At 37.8% G+C, this 24420-nt stretch overlaps 1 protein-coding gene across 1 annotated transcript; it reads right to left on the reverse strand.

Moving 5' to 3' along the window:
* Positions 1-983: 983 nt before the first annotated feature.
* LOC140150584 (cell cycle checkpoint protein RAD17-like) lies at positions 984-24017 on the reverse strand. Its single transcript, XM_072172625.1, has 16 exons — positions 23545-24017; positions 22473-22581; positions 21634-21806; positions 19731-19817; positions 18219-18375; positions 17353-17489; positions 13895-14073; positions 13362-13431; positions 11892-12003; positions 8899-9108; positions 7877-7959; positions 7047-7193; positions 6428-6574; positions 4719-4839; positions 3951-4011; positions 984-1325 (listed from the first exon to the last, which is right to left on the reverse strand). The coding sequence occupies exons 1-16, from the start codon at positions 23584-23586 to the stop codon at positions 1127-1129; spliced, it is 2034 nt and encodes a 677-aa protein (XP_072028726.1). The 5' UTR covers positions 23587-24017; the 3' UTR covers positions 984-1126.
* Positions 24018-24420: the final 403 nt, after the last annotated feature.

The following is a 24420-nucleotide window of genomic DNA, read 5'->3' on the forward strand; positions in this document are numbered from 1 at the left end:
CATTTTGCAATGATTTTTGTTTCTGTGCAGCGATTTTCAATTTCTGCTGCGACCTTATGTTCTTTCTGCTCAAATGTTTCACTTTGCTCCCTTTACTACAGTGAAGATGCTACTGGAAACTGCAGAAAATTACTGCTGCGTCTGTCGCTACAGCAAAAATCACCACTGCCTGTTGCTACAACAAAATGCCCGCCAGAGAAGAGTACCGTATTGTTTGTAATAAACGCCCCAGGGGAAGGTGCATTTTTCCATAAGGGGGCATTTATAAGAAGTGAATTTTCAGTGAAAAAAGCTTCAAAATGGGCAGTAAACTTTGGACGAATCATTCACTTCCGGGTTCAAAATCAAGATAGCAGCGCACATGGAAATGCATGGAACATGTAATTTTTGCGGTAAATACAACAAAATTACATCTGTTAAGTGCATCATCAAACAAGAATCTGATCAAATTAGTGAAATTCTACCATAATATTTAGGCAATAAACTAAATGGAAGTTTGAGTCATAATAGGTTTTGTCCATGCAATTTAACTGACATATGATGCAAGTTTAAGTTTAAGGACATGGACATGGACATTTTTGGACAAAAATGGGAGAGGTATTTAATAGAGGGGGAGCGTTAAATACAAATACAGTATATGATTCTTTAGTTATTGTTTACTTTTCAGTTTGCTAGTCATCAAAATCTTCAATGATCTGTGACCCAAGCGGCAAGCAGCACCGATAGCTGGGATTTGACAAGTGCCAGTTTCACCAAAACTGCTTGTCCAATATATGACCCTGAAAACATAAACCAGACCACTGCCCCTTCTGGGGGTTCAGTCACTTCAAATAGCTATTGCTACAGCTTTGATATTAAGTCATGTCTTGTTTTTAGTTAACAGAACTTTATATATAAGCATATTTTTTTTGGCGTATATCACAGGCAATAATTTTGCCTCTCCCAGGAGTAAATTGCCCGTCCACCTGTCATTTTGGATGTTTCTTTTGCATACTGCTTGGTGACTGCCTCTTGCATTTATTTGCAAGCCACAATCACGAATCGTTTGCTACAAATCAGCAACCAGCATTACATTGTGGACCGTTTTAGTTTTAGTCTCTTTAGTCATTGTTTACTTTTCAGTTTGCTAGTCATCAAAATCTTCAATAACTATGTTCTCATCTTCATCTTCTGTGTCTGCTCCATCATATGGATCTGTTCCCTCAGCAACTATCTCTGGTTTTTTCAGGGCCGATTCATTGGTGGCGCTTTTCTGTGAGCTTGGGATATCGTCGTCATCAATGGTGGTATCAACTTCCTTCTCATCTAATTTCTGTGGCCATGATCTAAGGAAAATCACACAAGAATAAAGAGATTAAAAAAATTTATTATAAATTGTGTTGACATGCATAAGTTGCAGGAAACACTGGCTTGTTTTAAATCTTTTGTATTAACCCTAACACTGAACCCTGCTTTTTGATATCGGAAGTCAAAGAAGATACGAAAAAGTCAAGAAGAAGAATTTTTGACTTGGCACCCCCAGGATTCGAACCTTTGACCCCCGCATGCCAACCACACGATCACGGACCGGTAGCTGCACGGGTTATTGCTGCCAGGCCAGCAATTCCGTGAGCATGTAACACTTAGGGTGCTTGCGTCATCGCAGACCCTGGGATTCATGCATGCGCAGAATTTTTCATCATGGTATTAACAGGTGTTAATAACAATAGTTTTAACAGGGTATTTCAATAGGCTATTCCGCTTGAAATCCATACACCCCCTATGGCAGACATGACCTTAATCTCCCACACGGGGAGTGTGAAATTTCAAATGGGGTTAGTTACCGAAATGAGTGATGACCTTAATCTTCCACACTAAGAGTGTGAACTTCAGATGGGTTACCGAAATGGACAACTCTATTTGAAATTCACACTCCCTGTGTGGAAGATTAAGGCCATGACTTCCATAGGGGGTGTATGTATTTCAACTGGAATAGCTCAATAAAATGCAACCCAATTTTAATGCCTGGTGTCTGAAATTATTTTGTACTCAATGCTCATAAATGATTACACAGTCATAAACTGTATTGCCTCGATAATTCATACTGAAATAATTGGTGAAATTGGCATATGTGTATTACACGTGCGTAGAATGGCAAATTGTCCTTATACTGGGAACACAGCCGCCGTAAACGCATTGATTCGAATCCAACATAGCATTATTCTCAATTTGAGATGATACACACTATAGTTTTTGGCACAGAAGAAGGGCACTTGTTACACTTTGAGAGCGTGCAGAGCGTAAACACGGAAGTGGGGTTCTGATTGGCTGAATCAATCATCTGACAATCACAGCAACAAACCGATAATCTGATTGGGCGATTATGCATCGAAACGTTGGTCGGCGCAGATCGGCACCCTTGAAGTACACGCAAATCTTCACGTATGACGCTCATTAATCAATCTGAGCAAGGGACTGCCATTCTTCTCTGAAACCGAGTGTATAAGCACCCAGTCAATAAGGTCGAAGCTGCTGCTAAGTACGCAGTCACTATAAACACACCATGGAAAAGTAAAGTCCATTCGCTCTAAGAGTGAAGGTTTTGACTGGATGTGTTTACTAGCTATTGGGTTACCTCACTGATATCACTAACCACAAGTTCCAAAGGGGTACTCAAGAAGTCATAACAATGATAAGAGACTGTATACAATTTTAACTATTTTAGTAGTGATAGGCTGTATAAGGGTGTAGTTGCAAACAGCTTAGGGTACCAGCTTATTTGATGCAGCTTGGTGTTCTGAGTAATTTGACACCAATTTCATTGAAATCGCCAAAAATTGAGACAGTGCCGCCAAATAACGATACACAAGGGGGGGGGGCAGATTTGACCTTTATTTTCTAGTTTTAAGGGAATTTTATCACATTAAGGATTATGTAATGCATTTTTGGTATATACTTACATAGTTTTAGGTCCAGGAAGGTCATTTATGCACTTTGTGTCAAATGAAACTTTTAGTGTCCTTAAAATTAACGCTTTTGGGTAAAATTAGGCCGTGAGGGCGCTTTTACCTTTTAGCGACCCATTTCAAACTATTTTTGATTTTTAGTTAATCATACTAGAGATAATCATCAATCATCCATATTCTGAAATTTTCAGCCATTTATCACATTTGGTGTGGCCGTGGCACTAATTTTTAATACAGGGGTAACCTGCCCAAAGCAATATACAGGGGTCAACGAACTTTGTATCACATGTAAGTCAATGGAAGCGTCCCTGCACATTTTCAAATGGGTACCACGCACAAGTGAAATAAGGTTGAGAGTTCAAATTTGGACAGAAGATGTTATTTATCAGTAACTTTGATTTGATAATAAGAAATGATAAAATTTTAGTAGGGGGGATACGTAACAGCTATTAGGCTGAACAGCGCCCTCACATCCTAAATTGGCTCTTAAACTTGCATCGAAACATACTATTTATGTAAAAACTGCATAAATATATCCAGGGGACCTAAAATCATGTAAATAATCATTAGAATCCAACAAACAGCAAAGAAAATGCCCATAATTGTCAAAATATTGAAAAATAGGGGGTCCCAAGAAATCCCCCCTTATGCGTCGCTTTTTGGCCAGCACTGTCTCATTTTTCAACCGATTTTTTTTTAAAAGGTGTCAAAATGCTCAGGAGGATTAGCAGCTTCAATTCAGCTGGTACCCTAAGCTTTTTGAAACATCACCCTTTTTTTTTTTGAGCTGTACAGCCTATCACTAATTTTAGTCTAAAATACTATGCCAATTTATCAGTTGTTGACAGAAAACCTCTCCAGTGTGCAGTAGTGTGGTTTGATTTTTATCAACATTGGGAATTGTCAACTCCCAAAAACCTTCACAGTTAGAGCAAATGGACTTTATGTATAAATGATCCCGAAAATTATACCAAGAGGAAGTGATTAATAAAATACAATACCTACCCTCTGGCCATCAGCTGCTTGGAAGAGTATCTCGTCAGTTCCTGCAGATAGGCTATTTGACCTGAAAGGTGAAAGTTCAAAGGTTATAATCATTAAAACTTGGTGTAAATATTCTAAGGCAGAAGTACAGAGACCTGTTCATGTCTGACATAACCTGTCAATCAAACTCACAACGACCTGTGATTGGTTAGGATAGTATTACTACTAGAGCATTTTGCACCCTGATGTGGCAGTGACGTCAGTGCACATTTCATTGGGCGCAACTACAAATCGCTAGTGTTTGCTCAAAGTGCTGGCTTACACACGCACATGCTCAAAGATGCCGCAAAGATGCGAGCGCGAAACAGCTGCCTCAACGCTTTGACGTCACTGCCACATCAGGGTGGAAAATGCTTTGAAGAAGTGCTTAGCATTACTAAGGAAGTTATGGTAATCAATCACAGACCATGGGGAGTTTGATTGAAAGGGCCATCAGACCCAAACCATTTTTTTGCCATTATTTAATTGAATTTACAGGGCAAATTTAGAGGATATACACAGATATCTTGCCTCGCTCCAAGAGATAATTTACTTATTTTTCATTGCTTAACAATGTGCAAAAATCAATACTTAACAAAGTACATAAATACAAATAACATGCTGTGATGGTCTGGAAAACCAACTCATATGGTCATATTTTTACAATTTTTTGCTTAGAATAATCTGCACACTTTCAGCATTCCAATCTTTTACATTTCAAAAAACTGTACATATCTTACATATACATACCTGGGTTTTTAAGTGGTATATTTATGATAGCTAGATATGGTAACAACTGGGTCTGTAAGTCTACTGGTGTCCAACAGTGACCCACAAATAAACCTTTAGCACCAGCACAGCTCTCCCGATACTGAAAATAACAAACAGACAACATGATAATCCTCTCCACATGGGTGTCGCCTGCAGGCGACAAGTTTCAAATTTCTTTAAAAAATTCAAATTGTACATTTTCATGACCATATGAAAAATGCATTAAAATGAGTACAAACAAGCCCAATATTAGTTTAGTGGATTTGAGCGAGCTCTTGATATTTTGAGAAAGTATCGCAAAACGGGACTCTTTATGGTGAAGTCTGTAGCCAGCACGTAGAGTATTAATTTACTGCATGTGATATAGCATACAAGGAAAAGGACCAGGATTTGTAATATGCTTGAATTACCTAGGGTGGGATGGGGCTGAGAGGCTAAAGGTAAAGTAAAGTTAACAGTCTTGATGAAGCAATGCTCAGGTCACAAAATGCACATTGTTTTTCTTGGGTGTTTGGGCCATCAGAGATGATCAGACCCCTTAAATTAACTTGTTTTTGTCCGTGTGGGGTGTCCCTCGCACAATGATTTTGTTTACCTTCCCAGCACTGTATATGCCGGTACCCATTTATACACCTAGTGAGTTGTGAGACAATAGAGGTAAAAGTGCCTTTTCTAATTATAATGACAGCACTGGGATTTGAATCCACAACCTTCCGATGACTCTGACCCATTATGGGTTATTCCAAAAGAAATCCATACACCTCATATGTACATAGTGTGAATTTCAAATAGGGTTACCTGAATGTGTGACTCCATATGAAATCTACACCCCTGTGTAGGAGATTAAGGTCATGTCTTTTAACTGTAATATCCCATTGGCTCTAGGATGGCTGATCAGAGATTTGTGTCAACCATATCACAGCTTGTCAACACCTCTCCTATCAGGGTTACTTTTTATTTAGAAAAAATCTGAGCATGCTTTTTACACATATACGAAAGAACCAAGCCTTGAAATAAGCGGACTGGAAACGGGAGAAATTTGTTTTTGAACAATGCTCCTGCTTTAATGGGATTTTACAAGAACCAGGAGCAATTTTTGAAGAAACAGGATTAATTTTCAAATAGTAAATCCTTTTCTGCATATACAATACAGCATACCAGCACTACTACATGAAGTGTAAAACTACAAGGACCAGTAGCAATTGGTGGCTTTACGAGGGCAAATTTGCTCCTTGCGCCCTCGTATTTCAGGGCTTAAACTATTGCAAGCAACATTCCCCTAGTTTCTTACATGGGATAAACCAGGAGGTAAAAGAATGCTCTCTGTCTTAGTGTATCCATACGGATCATAGAGATTGGAGTCAGAGACAACCAACTCATAATTGCCCAATGCGTAATCCTACAGCAAATCCGCCCCCGCTTTTTATTTGTCAAACATGGAGACAAAACAAGTGCACCTCCTACATTTATCTGCAAAATCAAACAATATTTTGCGTCTTTGAACTTTAACATTGAAAATGTTAGTGCACGTAGCACTAAGCGTGTGTTATCGCCACACAGCATGACACAATAATCCAGAGGTACACATTTTACCCTCCATTAGCAACACGTAAACAATGGTCAAGCCGGTACTCTTTGTGTCAAATCTCTTGATACAGATGGATAAATGACACATTTTAATAGCTTACTTTTCTGAAGACTTCAAACCACTCAGGCTTATGTAGTGGTCGCCACTTTCCTGTGCTTGTAGCATTATGTCTACTCCTACCACTGTTGAAATGAATGAGACTCCTAGCTGCTACTGATGCCCCATACTCACGTAATGCCGTCCTATGCTATAATGACAATGAACACAATAATAACAAATTAACTGTGCTTGTAACATTATCTACTTCAACTACTCTTGAAATGAATGAGACTCCTAGCTGCTACTGATTGCATACTCAAGTAATGCCGACCTATGCTATAATGACAATCAGCACAATATATCGCACTATGATCAACATACTGAATAGTACAAGACCCCATGGGGTATTCATATACTACAGTGAGAGTTTCAAATGAATTATTTCCCCCACTCTTACATGTACCATGGCATGTAATGTTTAATATTTATATCAGATTCTGTAACACCATAGGGCTACTGCATTTGAAATCCCTACACCCCTATGGCAAACATGACCTTAATCTCCCAATGAAATGGAATCACCCATTCAGGTATATCCCATTTGAAATTCACACTCCCTGTGTGGAACATTAAGGTTGTGTTTTCCATAGGGTGTATGGATAGCCCATTAATTGACTCACCGTCCAATCAGAAGCCAGGAAGTCAGCGTCGCTGAAATATCTGCTAGCTTCTACAACATCATCTAAAGGTTCATAAAACTCGAGGTAATTCTGATGAAGGTAGAGGTTGAAATTTTCACTGCTCATGTGTGTGTTTGTCAAAACATGCTGAGGACAAATAAATAAATACATGAATAAATATCTGTTAGCTTCCACAAAATCATCTCATAAAACTCTACAAAATTGTGATGAAGCTAAAGGTTGAAATTCTCACTGCTCATGTGTGTGTTAGCCAAAACATACTGTGGCACCGACCGATTAACAGCCCTCTTGGCATACAAGGCAAGTGATCACTGATCAGTCATGTTGTATACACATAATATAAAGATCTGCAAAACATGGCGGGGGTTAAGTGATATTTGATTTACACTGGCATGTGCCAGGGATTATACCCAGCTGTGAACCTGGTTGGGAGGGTGTTCTTCTTAAAATCATTTAGTGAGCAATCTGTGGTTTAGAGTGGCAAGAGTAAAAAAGTATGTTTAAACAGATAGCAAATTCACCATGAACTCTCATCCTTATTTGCCGTTGTTTACTAACTCAAAACCATACAGGTGACCAAACAGTCATCCAAATGGGCTATTCCAGTTGAAATTTATACACCTCTGTGAAAGACATGACCTTAATCTTCCACACAGGGGGTGTCAATTACAAATCGGGTTACCTGACTGCGCGACTCCATTTGAAATCTACACCCCGTGTGGGAGATTAAGGCCATGTCTTTCATGGGGGTGTGGATTTCATCTAGAATAGCCCAATGATAATAAGGTCCACACAGCACATATACATACCTCAGGGTTAATCTTGAGTGGATCCCTATCATGATGTGATAAATGATCTGGTAACACTGGGTCATCATCAGACTTGGGGTTTCCTGAAACAAAGGAATGAAATTCATGTCAGATTACATGGTCTGCATAATATACAAGCCAAACTAGAGACGAGCAGAGCCTAGCAAGTGTTCTCACTCCACAACAAACTCCTTGAACAGACCCTTGCAGACAGACTTGTAGCCGTCCTATACTCAAATTTGGTAGTGACATCAGTACGTACTTTTAAGGTATTGCGACGCAAGCAATAATCCAGTACTGTAGCCTGTTTTACCCACTGATACATTTTGTAAGTAATTTGATTGTTCGATGGCAACACCAAAATAATTGTTTATTAGTGGGTGGAAGCAACTGGGTGGCACCGAGCATAACCACCCACTAGCTTTAACCCTGCTTACAATATAGCATTTGTCAATTGGATAATTTTGACATACACTTGTAACAGTGCAGAATGTTGATGGGGATCAGACCCTTTTTCAAGATGTTCTTGTTTAAGAAATTCAGATTCCAAAATACGATCATTACTGAATTTACGATCGATTCCGATCCTTTTCATAAACGGCCATAGCCAAGTGAGGCCGATCCATTCAGATCTGGACATAACCAGTTGGGAACTATGAGAATGCAAAAAGATGTGATGTCGACCAATCAGATCACGAGATTGCATGGGCTGTTATGCTCGGGGCGTTCAACAAAAAGACAAGGTGTGGGAGAAGAAAATTCACTCGCTCACTCTCCGACTCTCTCACACACTCTCTTGGCTGGCGAACATACACACAGGGATTCACTCAGTTTATATCTGTTATATGGAGAAGAAGAAATGAATAAATATATTGCTACCAGTCCAAAAGTGAAGTCTGAACTTGTATTATTATTTACCAGTGCCTCAACCATACTCGGCACGCTTTACACACTGACTGTTGAAAGTTCAACCAGCACCTACCTACTGATCTAGGTTGTCAGGTGCCATAGGCATCACTTACGTTTGCAGTATAGTATTTTCCCTAAGGCACGGAACAGAAACAGTGATGTATCCTTGCCTCCGATTGCAGACAAGGCCCTATCACTGTCATCTTCTGATTTCTCTTTCTTCCCTCTCCTAGAAGATGTCTGTTTACCACTCTTTGTTGCTTTACCATGTGATGATGAGGATGACTGCTTCATATCTAATAGAGCACTAAGATCTCTTGTGTCTGTATGGGAAGAAACAAAAGAGAGAACAATTCTAATTATGGAGTAATTAAGGTAAAGGAGTTGAACCTGCATTTTTATACAGGATGGAGTGCCCACCAATCTTTCATTAGCGATTAGATTCCACCATGAAATGTTGCTGTGGGTGGATCGCCACACCTCTTCAACAGCGAGTCTGTTACCTTCCCAGTATTTAAGAATGCCGGTGCTCATTTACCCAATTCTAAATGAACCATGGGAAGAGCGGAAGTCTGAATTTAATCTGCAGAGGTTGCCAATTAATTTCAGCCATTTTTCCCCAAGTCAATATCCCAGCAAATCTCAACTGCTGGGAATTGAACCCGGGACCTCATGCACTAAAGGCAAGTACCCTAACCTTAAGGCCACGCTCTCCACTTACAGGTATGGATTCTATAAAGGAGATACCCAGGCTTGATATAACATATCATGTGTCATTTCTGCCCCATGTACATGTACATGCTTGGGATGGGGAATGTAGAAAACTCCTTATTTTGAGATATTGTTGGTCTTAATTCAAGACCTATATCTTGTCATGATGGATGGGCTGGCCAATATTTTGAGTAACTACAATAAAAAATATTAGCCAGCTTATCCATTATAACAGGATATTGGACTGGCAAAAGATTAAATCTATCTTTTATTCACATTCTTGTTCAGTTTCTATAAGTAAAACCACTTTTTCAGAAAAAATAAAGTTACTTTTGTGAGGACATCCCTTTTGTTTTAAACAAACGAAACTGTCACAAACATCTAAGCCGCTAAACCCCGTTCTTAGTTGGCGCATGTGTATTACGCAAACGCATTATCGCGCAATCATTGAGGATCAACATCTAATATCACTTTTCACTATCATGTTATAGTATACACCTGAAATCAATCAAATTATGTGAATTCTTTACAAACCACACCCACTAATAAGAATATAGGATAAGCCACTCAAAAGAAAAGGAAGGTGTCGATCTCATAAACAGACCCACAAAGGTCAGGTAACTTTTCCATGGGCATGAGACAATCACCATAGCTTGCACTGTAGACTGCTGCCCTCATTCGTCAACCTTCTGGATTAACTACTGAGAAAACTATACGGAAAAAAGTCACAGATTTTGCAACAGGATTCCTGTGGCATAGAGCATGCACAATTGTGTCCAAATTGACCTTTTGACCGAGTTTGTTGTTTTTAGAACTTCAGAGCGTGATCTTGTCACAACGGCGCGGTACAACGACACAGTACATGGGCGCCGTTAGTCAGTCACACCATGGCGCACAACCAAACTCGCTTTTATTTTTTTTCAGAATATGGACTGTTTAGTTTAATAGTTTAATACCTTTATTGCACAAAATATCAAAATGCGGTGTGTGGTGCAAAAGGGCAACCCCGAACAGGCACGCAGGCCCACTGGATGGGGCCCTTATACACACACCAAAATAAAAGAACTAAAATTACACAGTACATAATTATAAACATATTTAAAAAACACTATAAAATACATTAAAAATACAATATAATACTAAAATTGAGTTGCCAAATATAGGGTAAAGACATCGCATAATTCAAAAGGCATTAGTGAAATTGCACAAGGTAGGTAGACTGATAAGTTCACAATCTGCAAATGTTCCCCCGCACAAATCCAAGAACACCTCGGCACAAAAATCCCCTACACACCCCAATGACGCTCCGCACCACACCGCGGCACCATATCAAATTGACTGATCAACTCTCACACTCCTCATCTGATTCCTGCTGGAACTTGACGTTGGTGGCATCAATTTGAGAAAGCACCGCAGTGCAGTACGAAACGCCACTGAGGCATGCCTAAGACCTCCATACCGAAGCACTTCTGGACATGTACAGAAGAAACATTTGCAAATTGTGAATTACGAACAATAATCCTGATGAAATTATTTATGGATACTGACAGGTGAATTTGAAATGTAGTAATTAAGGAGCTCGGATTTGAAATATTTGAAAATTTGAACGTTCCTAACGTCAGCAGGGAGGTTGTTCCAGGAGTTGTACACACGGTTAAAAAATGTCTGCTTGAAAATATTGGTATTGCACTTATTTGGGATAATTGTAGGTGAGTCAAAAGATCTTAAAGAAATGGATTCAGTGCCACGGAAATTCACTCTATCTTGCAATGAGATAAAAGACATGCCATGGAAACCCTTGAAGAGCAGGATGTTATCTTTAAACTTGCGACGGTCCTCAAGACTAGAAAGGTTGAGTTTTGTAAGACGCTCTTCATAGGGGGCAGAACTTTGAAGGATGAATCTGGTAGCACGCCTTTGAACTCTTTCAATGGCAGTAATGAGACCCTTAGTAGATGGATTCCAAATTTCTGACCCGTATTCCAAAATAGGTCTGACATGAGCCAAATAAAGAATTTTACGAGTAAGGGGGTCTTTTATTTCATTGCAAGTGTGATGGATCAAGCCCAAAATATGGTTAGCTTTGCAAATCATATGATTAATATGCATTTTCCAATTCAAATTATTAGTGACCATGATACCAAGATCGTTTTGACTAGTAACAGAAAGTAAATTGTGGTTACCAAATTTATAATCAACAGGATCAACATGGTGACGTTTACGAGTTTTGACCTGAAGCACCACACATTTTTTGCATTAAAATCAATATCCCATGTTTTACTCCAGTTATTCAGAGCATTGAGGTCATTTTGCAGAGCCACTTGATCATCAATGGAAGAAATTGAAAAATACACAAGTTAATGTAGGTACTTTTCCATGTGTATGAGACACTCACCTTTAAGACAAGCAAACTGTAATGAGTTGATTGCACTTCTAATATCGCCGCAACTTGCACTGGCTAAGGCTTCTATTGTAGACTTGGAAGGAACATAGCACTTGTGTTTACCCTGTTCAAAACAAAATAAAGGTTACTTGAATACAAAATAAAGGTTACTTGAATACAAAGTAAAGGTTCCTTGAATAAGTTCATCAGGACTGTTAGGTATCATACTATTGGTAAATTATGTTTTACAAGTCCAATAATTTACTAATGTTTTAGACATTTCATCTTCTGATCGGATAGGAAGACTTTGTCAGTAATGCGATCCCACTCTCATCTCCAGAGTGTTCAGCTCTTGAGTTGTACGACAGGAGTCAGTCGACGAAATAATCAAGTCCGTCATCACAGACCATGTGTCACAGCAAAATCATGTTATTGATTGGCAGAGGCGGCACCAGGATTTTTTTTTTTTTTCTGGGGGCATGGGGGAAGTGAATTTCAGGGGGCAAAATCAACAAATTTCTTCAAAGTCTTTCAATCGGAAGATGAAACGTCTAAAACATGAGTAAATTATTGGACTTTTAAAACATCAATTTACCAATAGCAAAATAAAGGCTACTGGCCGAAAGAGATAATTTGAAAATTTAGTTATATCTTTACTCCCCCCTCCCCCCAGGACTGTCTTGCTCTTCTGGAGCCTTCAAGGACAGCTGTTTAGGACATTTACAATAGAATGTAAGGAGAGAATGGTCAACTAAGGAGAGCTGAAAATCACTCTCCTTTATCAGATTTAAGGAGAGCAGTAGAGAAAGATTGCTCTTGATCTCCTCAAAAGACAATCCCTGCCCCCCCCCTTTAACTTGTCATTACCCAAATTCTTACTCTAAATCTAATACTACAGTTACTACCAGGAATGTTCAGGACTGAACGCTGCACACACCCTAGTTTATTGTGTAAAAATAACGGGGTCATACCGCATTATGTGAAACGACCTGATCCAAACAGGCCAAAGGAGGCATTTGGGCGTATTCTTAATACCTTTGGGTGTATTTATGTGACATTTGGGTGTATTCCTAATACCTTTGGGTGTATTTATGAGCCATTTGTGTGTATTCTTAATACCGTACTTTTGGGTGTATTTATGAGACAATTGGGTGAATTCCTAGTACCTTTGGGTGTATTTGTCATTAACTTGTCCAAAACCAGGCTATTCCATTTGAGATCTGCCATATCACTGTGGAAGATTTAAGAAAAGTCTTTCACCCAGGGAGTTTGTTTTTTAAAATGGAATTGGTCAGGGTTAATTAATTATCTTGTAACCAATACTCCCCCATTAAGGGCTTTAAAAGTACCTCAATATCTGCCACAACTGGATTTCAAATGGAGGTTACCCAATTGTATATTTGATACCCATACTCCCTCTGTGGGACTTTCGCTAAATCTTCCACAGCGGGGGTGTGGATTTCAAACAGAATGTTTGTTTACCTGTAATGCCTCTTTGTTCGCTATTCTTAACATGACTTTAGCCATACTTGTAGGAGCCACCGGGTTAAAGCTGAAAGAAACAAAAACAATACAAATTAAAGTATTAATCACAATCTCAACTACAGCATGAGACATTTAGGAGTATTACCTTTGGGTGTATTTGTGAGACATTTAGGTGTATTCCTAACACCTTTGGGTGTATTTGAGACATTTTGGTGTATTCTTAAAACATTTGTGTGTATTTATGAGCCATTTGGGTGTATTCTTAAGATATACAATTTTGGTGCAGCAGTTTTGTCTTTCGCACTTCATGGAACAATCGGCCCTCATTATCAGGGGATGCTGATCTGTGGTTCATCTGTATTGCTTTAGTCCATGGTATTCCTAATACCTTTGGGTGTATTTATGAGACATGTTGGTGTATTCCTAATACCTTGGGTGTATTTTGGAGATATTTGGGTGTATTCTTAATACCTTTGGGTGTATTTATGAGACATTTGGGTGTATTCTTAATACCTTTGGGTGTAACTCACCTAATATTATGTACACCTAGAGATGCTTGCACATCTTTCGGAAACAGTTTGAGAGCATTTGACTCGCCACCATGACTATCCGAGACTATGAATACCAGTGGACTTCTACCTGTGATGCTGAATTTCTTTAATATGGTATGGAAGAACTGAGGACTCCTATAGAACGTGTTGGGAAAATCCTACAAGATAAAAGAAAAGAAACGAAATCAATCAATAAGATTAAACTGCTGATAAACTTGGCCTCTCTGGCATTTTTATGCAAAACATAACTGATTTCTTTGAGGTTATCTACCACATTGACCTAAAAGTAATTATCAGGGCTAGAGATTTTCCATTATAAGTCAGAATTTCATAAAACAACATAAATACACCTTTGGATTCATAACCATTAAGGTATGGTCATTTTCATGGTAAAGGGTGTAACTTTGGATTTTTAACATTTTAAACCGTAGTGTTCTAATAAAGCCACAGAATTCCATGATTTTTGGCCACATAAGTCATCTAGTTAGCAGCTACCTTGGGTAGCATAATCAGCTTTGGGAGTTACTGCGTTCAGTTTTAGCAGGCTTAAATGTACTTAATATTGCCATTTTGAAAAACTATAAAAACAGTAACATTTTTGTAAAACCCTGTGTTTTCTTCAGTTAGTTCATGGATAATTTTTCTTATCCTGAAAGTACAGTCATATGTTCAGTAAACACTGCCACATTAGATTTAATTGTGAACGGCCCTGTATTTTTGAGAACCGGACTTCAATATTTGTTGTTTCGAGGCTTCATTTTCCGTTAACAATTGTTAACAAACTTTGTGGGTGTAGCTTTGGTTCATAATTCTTGGTTATTTCTTCACTTCTTCTTGATTCATAACAGTTGTTATCTTAACTTGAAATGGGTAACAAAAATTAGCCGATTTGCAAGCTTTTAAAATTTTTATAAAATCTTGACTTCAAATAGCCATTTTTCCGTTAACTTTTTTGAAGCCTACGAAACAAACTGTTCAGCAAGCTTGTGCAAATATAAATAAAAGAGCTCATCCAATCTATTTATCAAAATGTAGCAAAGTAGATCCTCAAGTCACATGTTTTTAAATCGTGGAGATATATATCACCGTTTGAAAATGGGACCCAATACAAACTTTCCGTTAACAATTGAAGCCTCCGAAACAAATGAAGCCTCCGAAACAACAATAAACTTAATTATCATCTATGCATATCTAAATTGGTGTGTTTCATACTGATATCTGCATTGTAATTATTACTTGATATGTGCAGAATGTCATAAATTTAAAAAAAATTGACATTATGGTTAATGTTTGAAAAATATACTGATACCTTAAAAAGCCTGTTTCGGAGGCTTCACATGCAAAAAACACCATACTTAACAAATGGGTGAAAAAATTAATGTGTGATAAATCTACAATATCTGCCGCATAGAATCATTGATTCAATACACACAAGAAAATAACAGCTAAGATGATCCCAACACTGTTGTTTTCAAAAAAACTACTTCTGCAATGTTTAACAATTGTTAACATGAAGCCTCCAAACAAAAAAAATGACTTGCTGTGATAATTTAATTTTTGTCACAACTGAAATTCAATACTTAGAAGCAAAGCATAAAAATTGATAATTGTGATATTTTTTACCTATTTTTTTATGTCAACTTGTAGTAGTTAGCTAAATATTTTACTTTTATGATCACCTGTGTTGTTAACTGAAGCCTCCGAAACACAAATCGCTTGAATTGCCAATTCTAAAATATAACTCCAATTTCTGTGAAACTTGGCTGGGAGGTTCCTTTCATCAAGTAGTATTTGTACATGAAGTTAGACATTCAAATTATTTTAGGAACCCAATTAAAACTTAAAAAATATGTTTAAGGTTTGGAAATTTCCATTGTAAATGACACTTGATGTTAAAAATTTTCAAAACTGCAATTACAAACATAGCAAAACATGGTATAAAAGTTAACTTATATCTGTTGACTTACTTTGGAATGGAATTTCACATGTATTCCAGCTTTCATGTCAAAATTTTCTGAGGTTATGTAAAATACATTTTTTCTTAGATTTTAACCAAAATGTTATGCAAATGTCAAATTTTTATTAGAAATCAAAAGGTTTAAGCCTTGAAACATTATTTTACTGGAATTTAAGTTGTTTCTATGCATGATTTCAGTAAACAGAAACATATTTAAGTGGTTTGAAATTTTGACCCTAAAAATCAAAAGTTACACCCTTTACCGTGAAAATGACCGTATAGGAATTTTTTTTGTTTTGGCTCAGAAATATAATTATAGGTTAATAAATGCGTATCAGTTGTTGGGAGTGAAATTGTATAAAACAATGCACACCTACTGAGGTGTTAATGCATCTTATGCACGAGCCCTGAAGGGGTGAGTGCATTAGATGCATCAACATCTCAGTACTAGTGTATTATTTCATACAATTTCTCAAGCAAAAAGTGATACGCATTTATTAACCCATTTCATACATGACTGAAACTCCCGTGAATTTTGCTATTTTTATAAAAAATTGTCACAAAAAATGTTGGAAAATGCAAGCAAATATAAATGCATCCACCCGCAAGAAAAATGAACGGAGTGCACACCTGTGCAATTATACAATATTTATGCACTGCTAATAATTTAATTACTAACGTTTGCTCTGATTGGTTCTCACTATCTAGGAGTGTATCATCTTGTGTATGAATAGTATTTAATTATATTCGTACTTGCTCAAGTAGCATTTGATACAAATTTGGTTACACAATTATGGGGTTCTTTTTTAATGAACCTTGAAGTGCCTAAAATAAGGCTATAGCACCCTTTCCAGCCATCACTAATCTTCCTCTCCATAGACTTTGTAGATTGGAAATGTCCATCATTTGAGTTTATAACAAAATTTGCTCCAAATAATAAATGAGTTCTGTAGCGACATGTGCAAATTAAAGTGTACAGCATGATATTTAAATGGTTGTTGTACAGTTGTCATAAAAACATGTTCAATGCATGTTCAAGTTGTTCATTATTATGAGTTCCCTCTACTAAATGAATGTTACGCTGATAAAGGAATAGGCCTATTGCAAATTTCCTAAGGGATCGGATAGCGATGTTTCCATAGTATTTTCTGCGGGACATGAAAGCACATCAGACACGCCAAATTGCATTCTGAATGAGTTAGTTTCAGTTTTTTTATTCGCAATATAATACAAATACAAATATTATGTAGATGGGAGGAAAAGCAAACGATCATTTGAAAATTTGGACCTTTTGTATTGAAGACATAAATTTTTTTTCTCAAAATATTTTAGGTCTTTTGGGGAAAATATCTGATGATGTGCTCTCATGTCTCACAAAAAATACTGTGCAAATGTCGCTATCCGATCCCCAAAACAAAAACCTAGGACTTGCATGTTTTCCATACAAACAAACAAACAAACAAACAAATCTAACACTTACCTCAACTAAGACTAATTTCTTTAAAGATGTGTCTTCACCAAAGATTTGTAACGTTTGGTATTTGTTAGATCTTGTCAGAAAATCTTGGAAGATACTCTGCTGAGATTCGGACATGTGACCTCCAACAGGGATGAAATCTATATAATATAAATAATAATAAAGTGGTGAAGTTTGGTATTTATTAGATTTTGGCACAAAATCTTGGAAGGTGGTCTGCCATATGGAAAAGTTCCAGACATTCCAGAGCAAATCAGCTTTTTGTGTACCTTCATTCTGTGCTTGTGTTAACAAAATATACAGTTCCACACCCGTAATTAAAAGCTTCTTTTTCTGTTTTATTAAGCCTTTTTTGCGCGCTTGAAGCATGCGAGAAATTTAAATTTCAAACAATTTTAGCCCCAAATGAAGGTGTATTATCCTATTTGATGGGCCAGTGCTTGAGAGCGCAAATTTGTTTCCAATTTTACTCTATTTGGGCCCAAAATATAGTGTTTTTTGTGCTAAAAAGGAAGATGCACAGGGCAATTATTGCTTATTTTTTTCTTCTATTATTATTTTTAGGGGGGCCATCCACCTTGCCAAAATTTAGGAGGGGCATGTCCCCCACCCGGCTTCCACTGACTATGTGTGTTAATGTTTGTGCCAGTCTTTGCCACTTCAGAAAACATTACCTTTCAAAATGTCCCTCACAGGAGGCATAAATTTCATGTGGAATCAAACCACCCATTCAGGTAACCCAATTTAAAATGCACACTCACTGTGTAGAAGCAGAGAAGATGTAATGTACATCTTCTCTGGTAGAAGATAAAAGTCATATTTTCTATATAGGGGGTGTATGGATTTTGATTAGAATAGCCTATAATTACCTCTCCAGCTGGTCCCTCGGTCATCTGGATTATACACTGATGTGACAGGGTTCACCCATTCTTGTACTTCTATTCTCATTTCTTTGGCTAGGGTTTGCACAGTGGCAGTCTTGCCGGCACCTGTCGGCCCAGTCAGTAACAACACTGGTGCTTGAGTCTACAAATATAAACACAAAGGTGGAGAAGCTATCACAACATGAATCCATAACACAGGCATGAGAATACATATTACATTTCAAAGAAAAGAAAAAAGAAAATTCTGCCAAAAAAAATGGAAAAGTCCCTAAAATATGGTAAAAATGCTCAAACCGGGCTAAAAAGAAAAACGTGCAGAAATTGAGGGAGGAAAAGAAATTCCTTTCAAAAAAAGGAAAATTCTCAGGCCTGATAACAAGTAACAAGGTTTTAACGATTGTGCCGTCAGATTAAAAATGTTGTTGTGCTCTCATCAGGTGTCAGATTTCTTCAGAACGATGTCTGAGTCAGGATGGAGTCCTTGAGAAGTCAGCATCACACCTGACAAAAGCTCAAAATCTGACTGCACCTGTTCAACCCTTTTTGCTTGTAATAAAAACTTCATTTTTTACTTGCAGATTGGGTTATTCCAGATGAAATCCATACACCATCTATGGAAGAGATGATGATAATCTTCTACACAGGGAGTGTGACATTTCAAATCAGGTTATAAACCTGACTGGGTGACTCCACATGAAATCTACACCGTTGTGTGGAAGATAAAGGTCATTGGAGTGTTGGAATTTCAATTGAAATAGCTCAATTTGTTACATAAATGGTGGTTGTTTTGAGGGTATATGACAATTAAGAAAAAGAGTAAATGGTGTATTGTAAATATCATGTAATATCACATAATGACCTGCGAACTGGGCCAGTACCGAAAATGGAAAACACAGAAATTGGGGATGTCAAACATAATTGCAAAATAAAGCTTATTTTGACCTAAAATATTGGCTACCCTAAACCCTCGTCTACAAGCATATAGAGTGCTTCTGATTAAAGCTAACTTAATCCAAGCGCCATTATGGAATTTGGGCAAATTAATTACAGATCCAAGCATATACAAGCAAGTATTATTGTAAGACCAATCTATTATATTGGCATATTAACACATGTATTGCATTAATTTAGCTTTCACCAAAAACACTATATACTTTGTAGACGAGGTTTTACGGTATTCTGAATGTTCACACGCTCAGCAAAAGCGACTCAAGGAAACCCCAACTTTCACTGATAAATTTATTTAATAGGGCAAATAGTAGTAGTCATAATTTTGCCATTTTCGCTCTTTTCTTTGAACCATTATCTCAGGATAGTAATGATAATCGACTAATTGGATGTTTGTGTACATAGTGTTTCTAGAACCTGAATAAATTTAATGGTCAGATTTTCTAAAATCTTCCAAGTTTCAAGAAATGAAAACGAACATGGAATTTGACTTTTAGAAAATGGAAAAAGTGCCACTCTGATATAGAGCTGACTGAGGTGTTTTCGTACCTGTTTGGAGGGTTTCCTTCTTTGGATATGATTCCTGAGCCACTCTTCAACCTCTGCTATCTTTTTCTTATGGACAGCGAGATCAGCCTATGATAAACAAAAAAGATGATAATTAACAATAAATTATATCTCTTAATATGAGGCATACAAAAATATTGTTTCCTTAAAAAATCTGACTAATCGACCGTGTCTTGTAGAGTTTTTTGATTTGATTAGTTTGAGTTTGACAACCATGAAAACACAAGAAAATCTCTTATGATCCAAGCTTATTTCTAATTCTTAGTTAGTGGGAGCGGTCTAGTTCGTAGACACATAATCTGATTGGACGTATATCAGGCTATAGACGACCCCACGTCATCATGCGTATTGATAACGCGTAACACGCTTATAGAGGTGCGCGTATGTTGTATGAGTAGACTAGTGCGGAATACTCGCACGCGCTAGCAGTACGTGCATCAGAATTCCTGAATTTGTAAACAAGTTTCGTTCATTTTATAATAAGGGGAGTTTTTTATGACAGTAATTGAGTTTACAGTTCATTTTATAATAAGGGGAGTTTTTTATGACAGTAATTGAGTTTACAGTTATTAAAATAATATTTAACTGATTAAGAATGAGAATAAGCGACAGGAATTTTTTAGTATTTACTATCCTCTATTTATGATAGATTTACAGGCAGGTCTAATATTTTCATCGTAGTGGTGCGCCTGCATCCACTACTCAAAATATTGGACCTGCCTGTCGTCTATCACACGGTAGAGGATAGTAAAAAAAATTCCTGTTGTTTATTCTCTAAATACATGCCCACAAACACACTCATCTGGAGTATGTTTTTCTTGGTTTTCGCTCTATCCAGGATAGAGGATTGACTACTAATTGCATGCATGTACACCCCACCCCACTGGGAGTGTGTTTCTCTGACAAAAGGGCATTTTCTGTCTTGGTTTGTGTTTTATCCACCCCTCCACATCGCACCCCTCTTGTAGATGCTGCCAAGTGTGGGGGTGCGTTTGTAAATGGTTCTAACTGTGGAGGTGTGTGTGTTTTGTCACATTCACACTGTGGAGTCTGCTTACAACCGTGGAGCTCCACAGTTGGAGATAACATCAAAAATGGGGTTTTTCAGCCATAGAGGGGTATACCACCTGTCATTTTCTGATTAGAGCAACCTCCACAGTATGGCGGTTGCTGTGAGATTTGTGTAAAAAAATCTCCCCAGTTTGAATGTGGGTGTGTGAATCAGCCCAGTTGGAAAACACACACACCCCCACTCACCTGACATTGAGTGTGTGGGGCATATACCATAGGCCTAGTTTTGTTCTATCCAGGCTACTGATGTCATGCATATACATATCACCCACACGCACACCCCACTTACCTATACCGAGGAATATGTTTTCTGGTAAAGGAGCATTCTCTATCTTGGTTTTCACTCTATCCAAGGTAGACGATTGGCTACTGATGCCATGCATTGTACACCCCCCACACACCCCCCCCCCACACTGGGGAGTAGGGACTGTTTCTCTGTCCAAGGAACATTATCTATCTTAGTTTGCTAGAATATTGGCTACTGATTTCATGCATATGTATACATGTACATCCCAACCCCCACCCCCTCTTATTTATACCACGTGTCCATTGCAAACACTTACCTACAACTGCTAAAAGAGGACACACAATTCTAGCCTAAACTCACCAATTGGGGATATCCGCATGTCAATTGGGGACATTTGTTGCACGTGTCAATTGGGGACACTTGTCTACAACCTACAATCGGGTACATGTCCTACACCCCTGACAATCGGGGACGTCTTTTAAAATAAATGCCATTTGGGCACTTTTAGACATACGGGGTGCAGGGAAAGAAGTCCCCACTCATGGGTGTTTACAAGCCCCCACTCACCTGGCATTGAGGAGTGTGTTTTTCTGCCCACGGCACATTCTCTATTTTAGTTTTCCTTCTATCTAGGCTAGAAGAAGATTGTCTATTGATGTCCTCATCCCTGATTCTCTTTCTCCTGGTACTACTGGATGCTGCACTGGATGCATTATCACACCAGGACCCTAAAGATGAGGCTATGTACAAAGGGATAATGACAGATATATTTCATAACAGTTGGACGGTATAATTTCATGACAGTGTGGTACACATTTAATAACACACTCACATGAAATGCCCTGTGCCTGTGCCCTTTGAGTGTACTAGAATTCGCTCATTCAAACCTACAGAGTGTCCCAGAATGATCTTTACTGAGAAAGTTGAAATTTGTTAGGTTCAAATAGAAGTTACAGGATATTGCGTAAAAATGGTGAATTGTAAGTTTTGGCAAAACAACTTTATTTGAAAATATGTAAAATTAGTATTCGTTCAGCATAAAATTATTTGGCAAAGTTATGAAGGTATTTTTGTTGTGTCCTGTTCTTATTTCCTCTGCATAGTTGATATCTAATGATTATTTATGATGTTACAAATGATTTTTTAAGCTTCAGTGACCTGAAGTTTTGAAGATGATTATTGCGGTGTGTGAGTTTCATCATTTAAAATGCCGGCAGATTGATGTCAATTTGTCTTTAGTGCCGCAGCATGTATTCATTCAAGTTGTACTCTTTAAGCAATGTAATAATGAAATTTTTGGGAAAAAAGTAATATAAAGAATTATTCAGCATCTTGCATCGTACGGCTAACTGGACTTGGTTTTCCGTACTTTCTTGATCGTGATTTGAAATGGTCTATGATCTTACCTTGTGATTTCTGACTAGAAATTGTCTTCTTAGAGTGACTTGATGTCGGCTGTGAGGCGACGGTAAAGTCTTCAAAATCATCAAATGACGGTGTCACCCAGTCATGACTCTGTGTATTCAGACAACCATCAAAATGATTTAATTATTAATTTATAAAAGTAAGTAATTATTGAACATCTCTTATCACCATGTGCATCACCACATCACCATTGTTGAGGGTTTCAAAACAAAACAATATCGAAGAAATCAGTCCCAACATAATTATACCTACATGTAGAGCATAAATGTCTACTCTGGAGTTTTATAAGCCGCCATATGCATTGTTCAGAAGAAAATAACAGCACGCATACTCTGGTTGCTCTACGAAAAAGGAAATAACTATAATAATCCCTCCAATTATCCCATGCTGAATTTGCTGATGCCCTATTATATCTATCAACATGGTGTGAAAAGTGTGCCAACAGATTCTATAATACCATTATTACATAACAATTTTCAATCTTTTGGCTTGTCTACTGTGATGTATCATTGGGGTGGGCTTGTCCAGCTGGGAGTGAAATTGGCCAAAGGGGGTAATTACTAGTAATTGGTCCTGGATAAACAACCTTTTCATAGAGCAAGAGGACTATACAATGATTTTGACTACACTTTCTGCATTGTTCGATGCCTATTGCCAATCTCATCAAATGACACTTTTGACCAACTCGAGATCTCCATCATTTCGTTGTCAAATTACACAATGAAGATGTAATGAAGACATCTTCCATTTTAACACAATGTATTTTGTATTTTTGAAATAACTTCCAAACAATGACAGCTTAAAACTGGGTACAACTCAAGCATGGACAGCGGCATACATATTTTTATATTATTTTCCATTTTCTAAATAGTCATTTTGCCGACGACCTCCTCGGTTGTTGTGTCCATGTATGTTTGTTCTGTATGCTTCCTGTGGGTCATTTGGATGGCCTCACAATGCACCCGTCCCCCCCCCCTCACACACACGCACACACCCCCACTTACAAATTCTGTCTATAGATCTCCTGTATGTATTTTCCCTTTAATGCCTTACCTTTGATGCCTTCAGTTTGATCTTCTTGTCTTGAGAACTCATCTGATATCTTTGGCCAGCCAGGGTTATGTAGAAATGTTACTATGATGACATATTGGGGTTATTCTGTGAACAGAAGACACAACCAGGGTTATGTAGTTACTGGCCATGTGTCTTAACCTCACTGACTTTTCCTCACACACTGTTTGACATAATTTGCAACACTCTTTCACCTTCAAATGCCCATACTTTTCAAACCATACCCACCAGCACAATAAATGTATACATTTTCTGAAAGGAAATTGAACAAGGAATTCAACAAGAGACTCCGAAACAGATGTACGGTAAGGTTCTAATGCTATATTTATGAGAATAAGGCAAAACATCAACTGACAGCTAGTGGTACAGGGGTATAATGTCACCAACATTTCTGTGTAACACCTGCATCTTATTTATGTCATTTTCTTGTAGATCAGAGTTACATACATCAAATGTATGGAGCCGGTATATAGGATTCTGTAGCCGTAACCAGAGTTCGAAATCAGTGGTTGTCCGGCACAACCACGGCAGTTGTCCGAGGGACAACCATAAAAATGTGTACCAATGTTACAGAGTAAGCTTAACATAAAATGCACTGCATGTATCTTGAAATGTTCAGAAGAAATCATGACAAAAAATGTTGTTTTCCCATAAATTTGTAGCAAGTATTTTACTATTTTATAAACATCATGATTGATAACCTTGGCCTTAGCAGGTGTGCAGTATCAATTGGTGCACGGTACACAACCTAGCCTAGCTAGCACATCATGGCCGGCCACCCCTGGTAAAACCTCATGACCTGACCAGAGTGACCTGACCTCTGACACCAGTCTCTGACATCACGGCTTTTAAGCAGCT

Source organism: Amphiura filiformis, chromosome 4 (assembly GCF_039555335.1).
Source record: "Amphiura filiformis chromosome 4, Afil_fr2py, whole genome shotgun sequence".
In the NCBI taxonomy this organism is placed as follows: Eukaryota; Metazoa; Echinodermata; class Ophiuroidea; order Amphilepidida; family Amphiuridae; genus Amphiura; species Amphiura filiformis.

Excerpts from the sequence above, each read along its gene's own strand:
- LOC140150584 (XM_072172625.1), bottom strand. The coding sequence starts at position 23,586 with ATGAGTTCTCAAGACAAGAAGATCAAACTGAAGGCATCAAAG. Across the intron at positions 7,960-8,898 it reads GAAAATACTATACTGCAAAC|GAAACCCCAAGTCTGATGAT; the intron begins GTAAGTGATGCC and ends CCTTTGTTTCAG. Across the intron at positions 4,840-6,427 it reads GGTTTGAAGTCTTCAGAAAA|TATCGGGAGAGCTGTGCTGG; the intron begins GTAAGCTATTAA and ends TGTTATTTTCAG.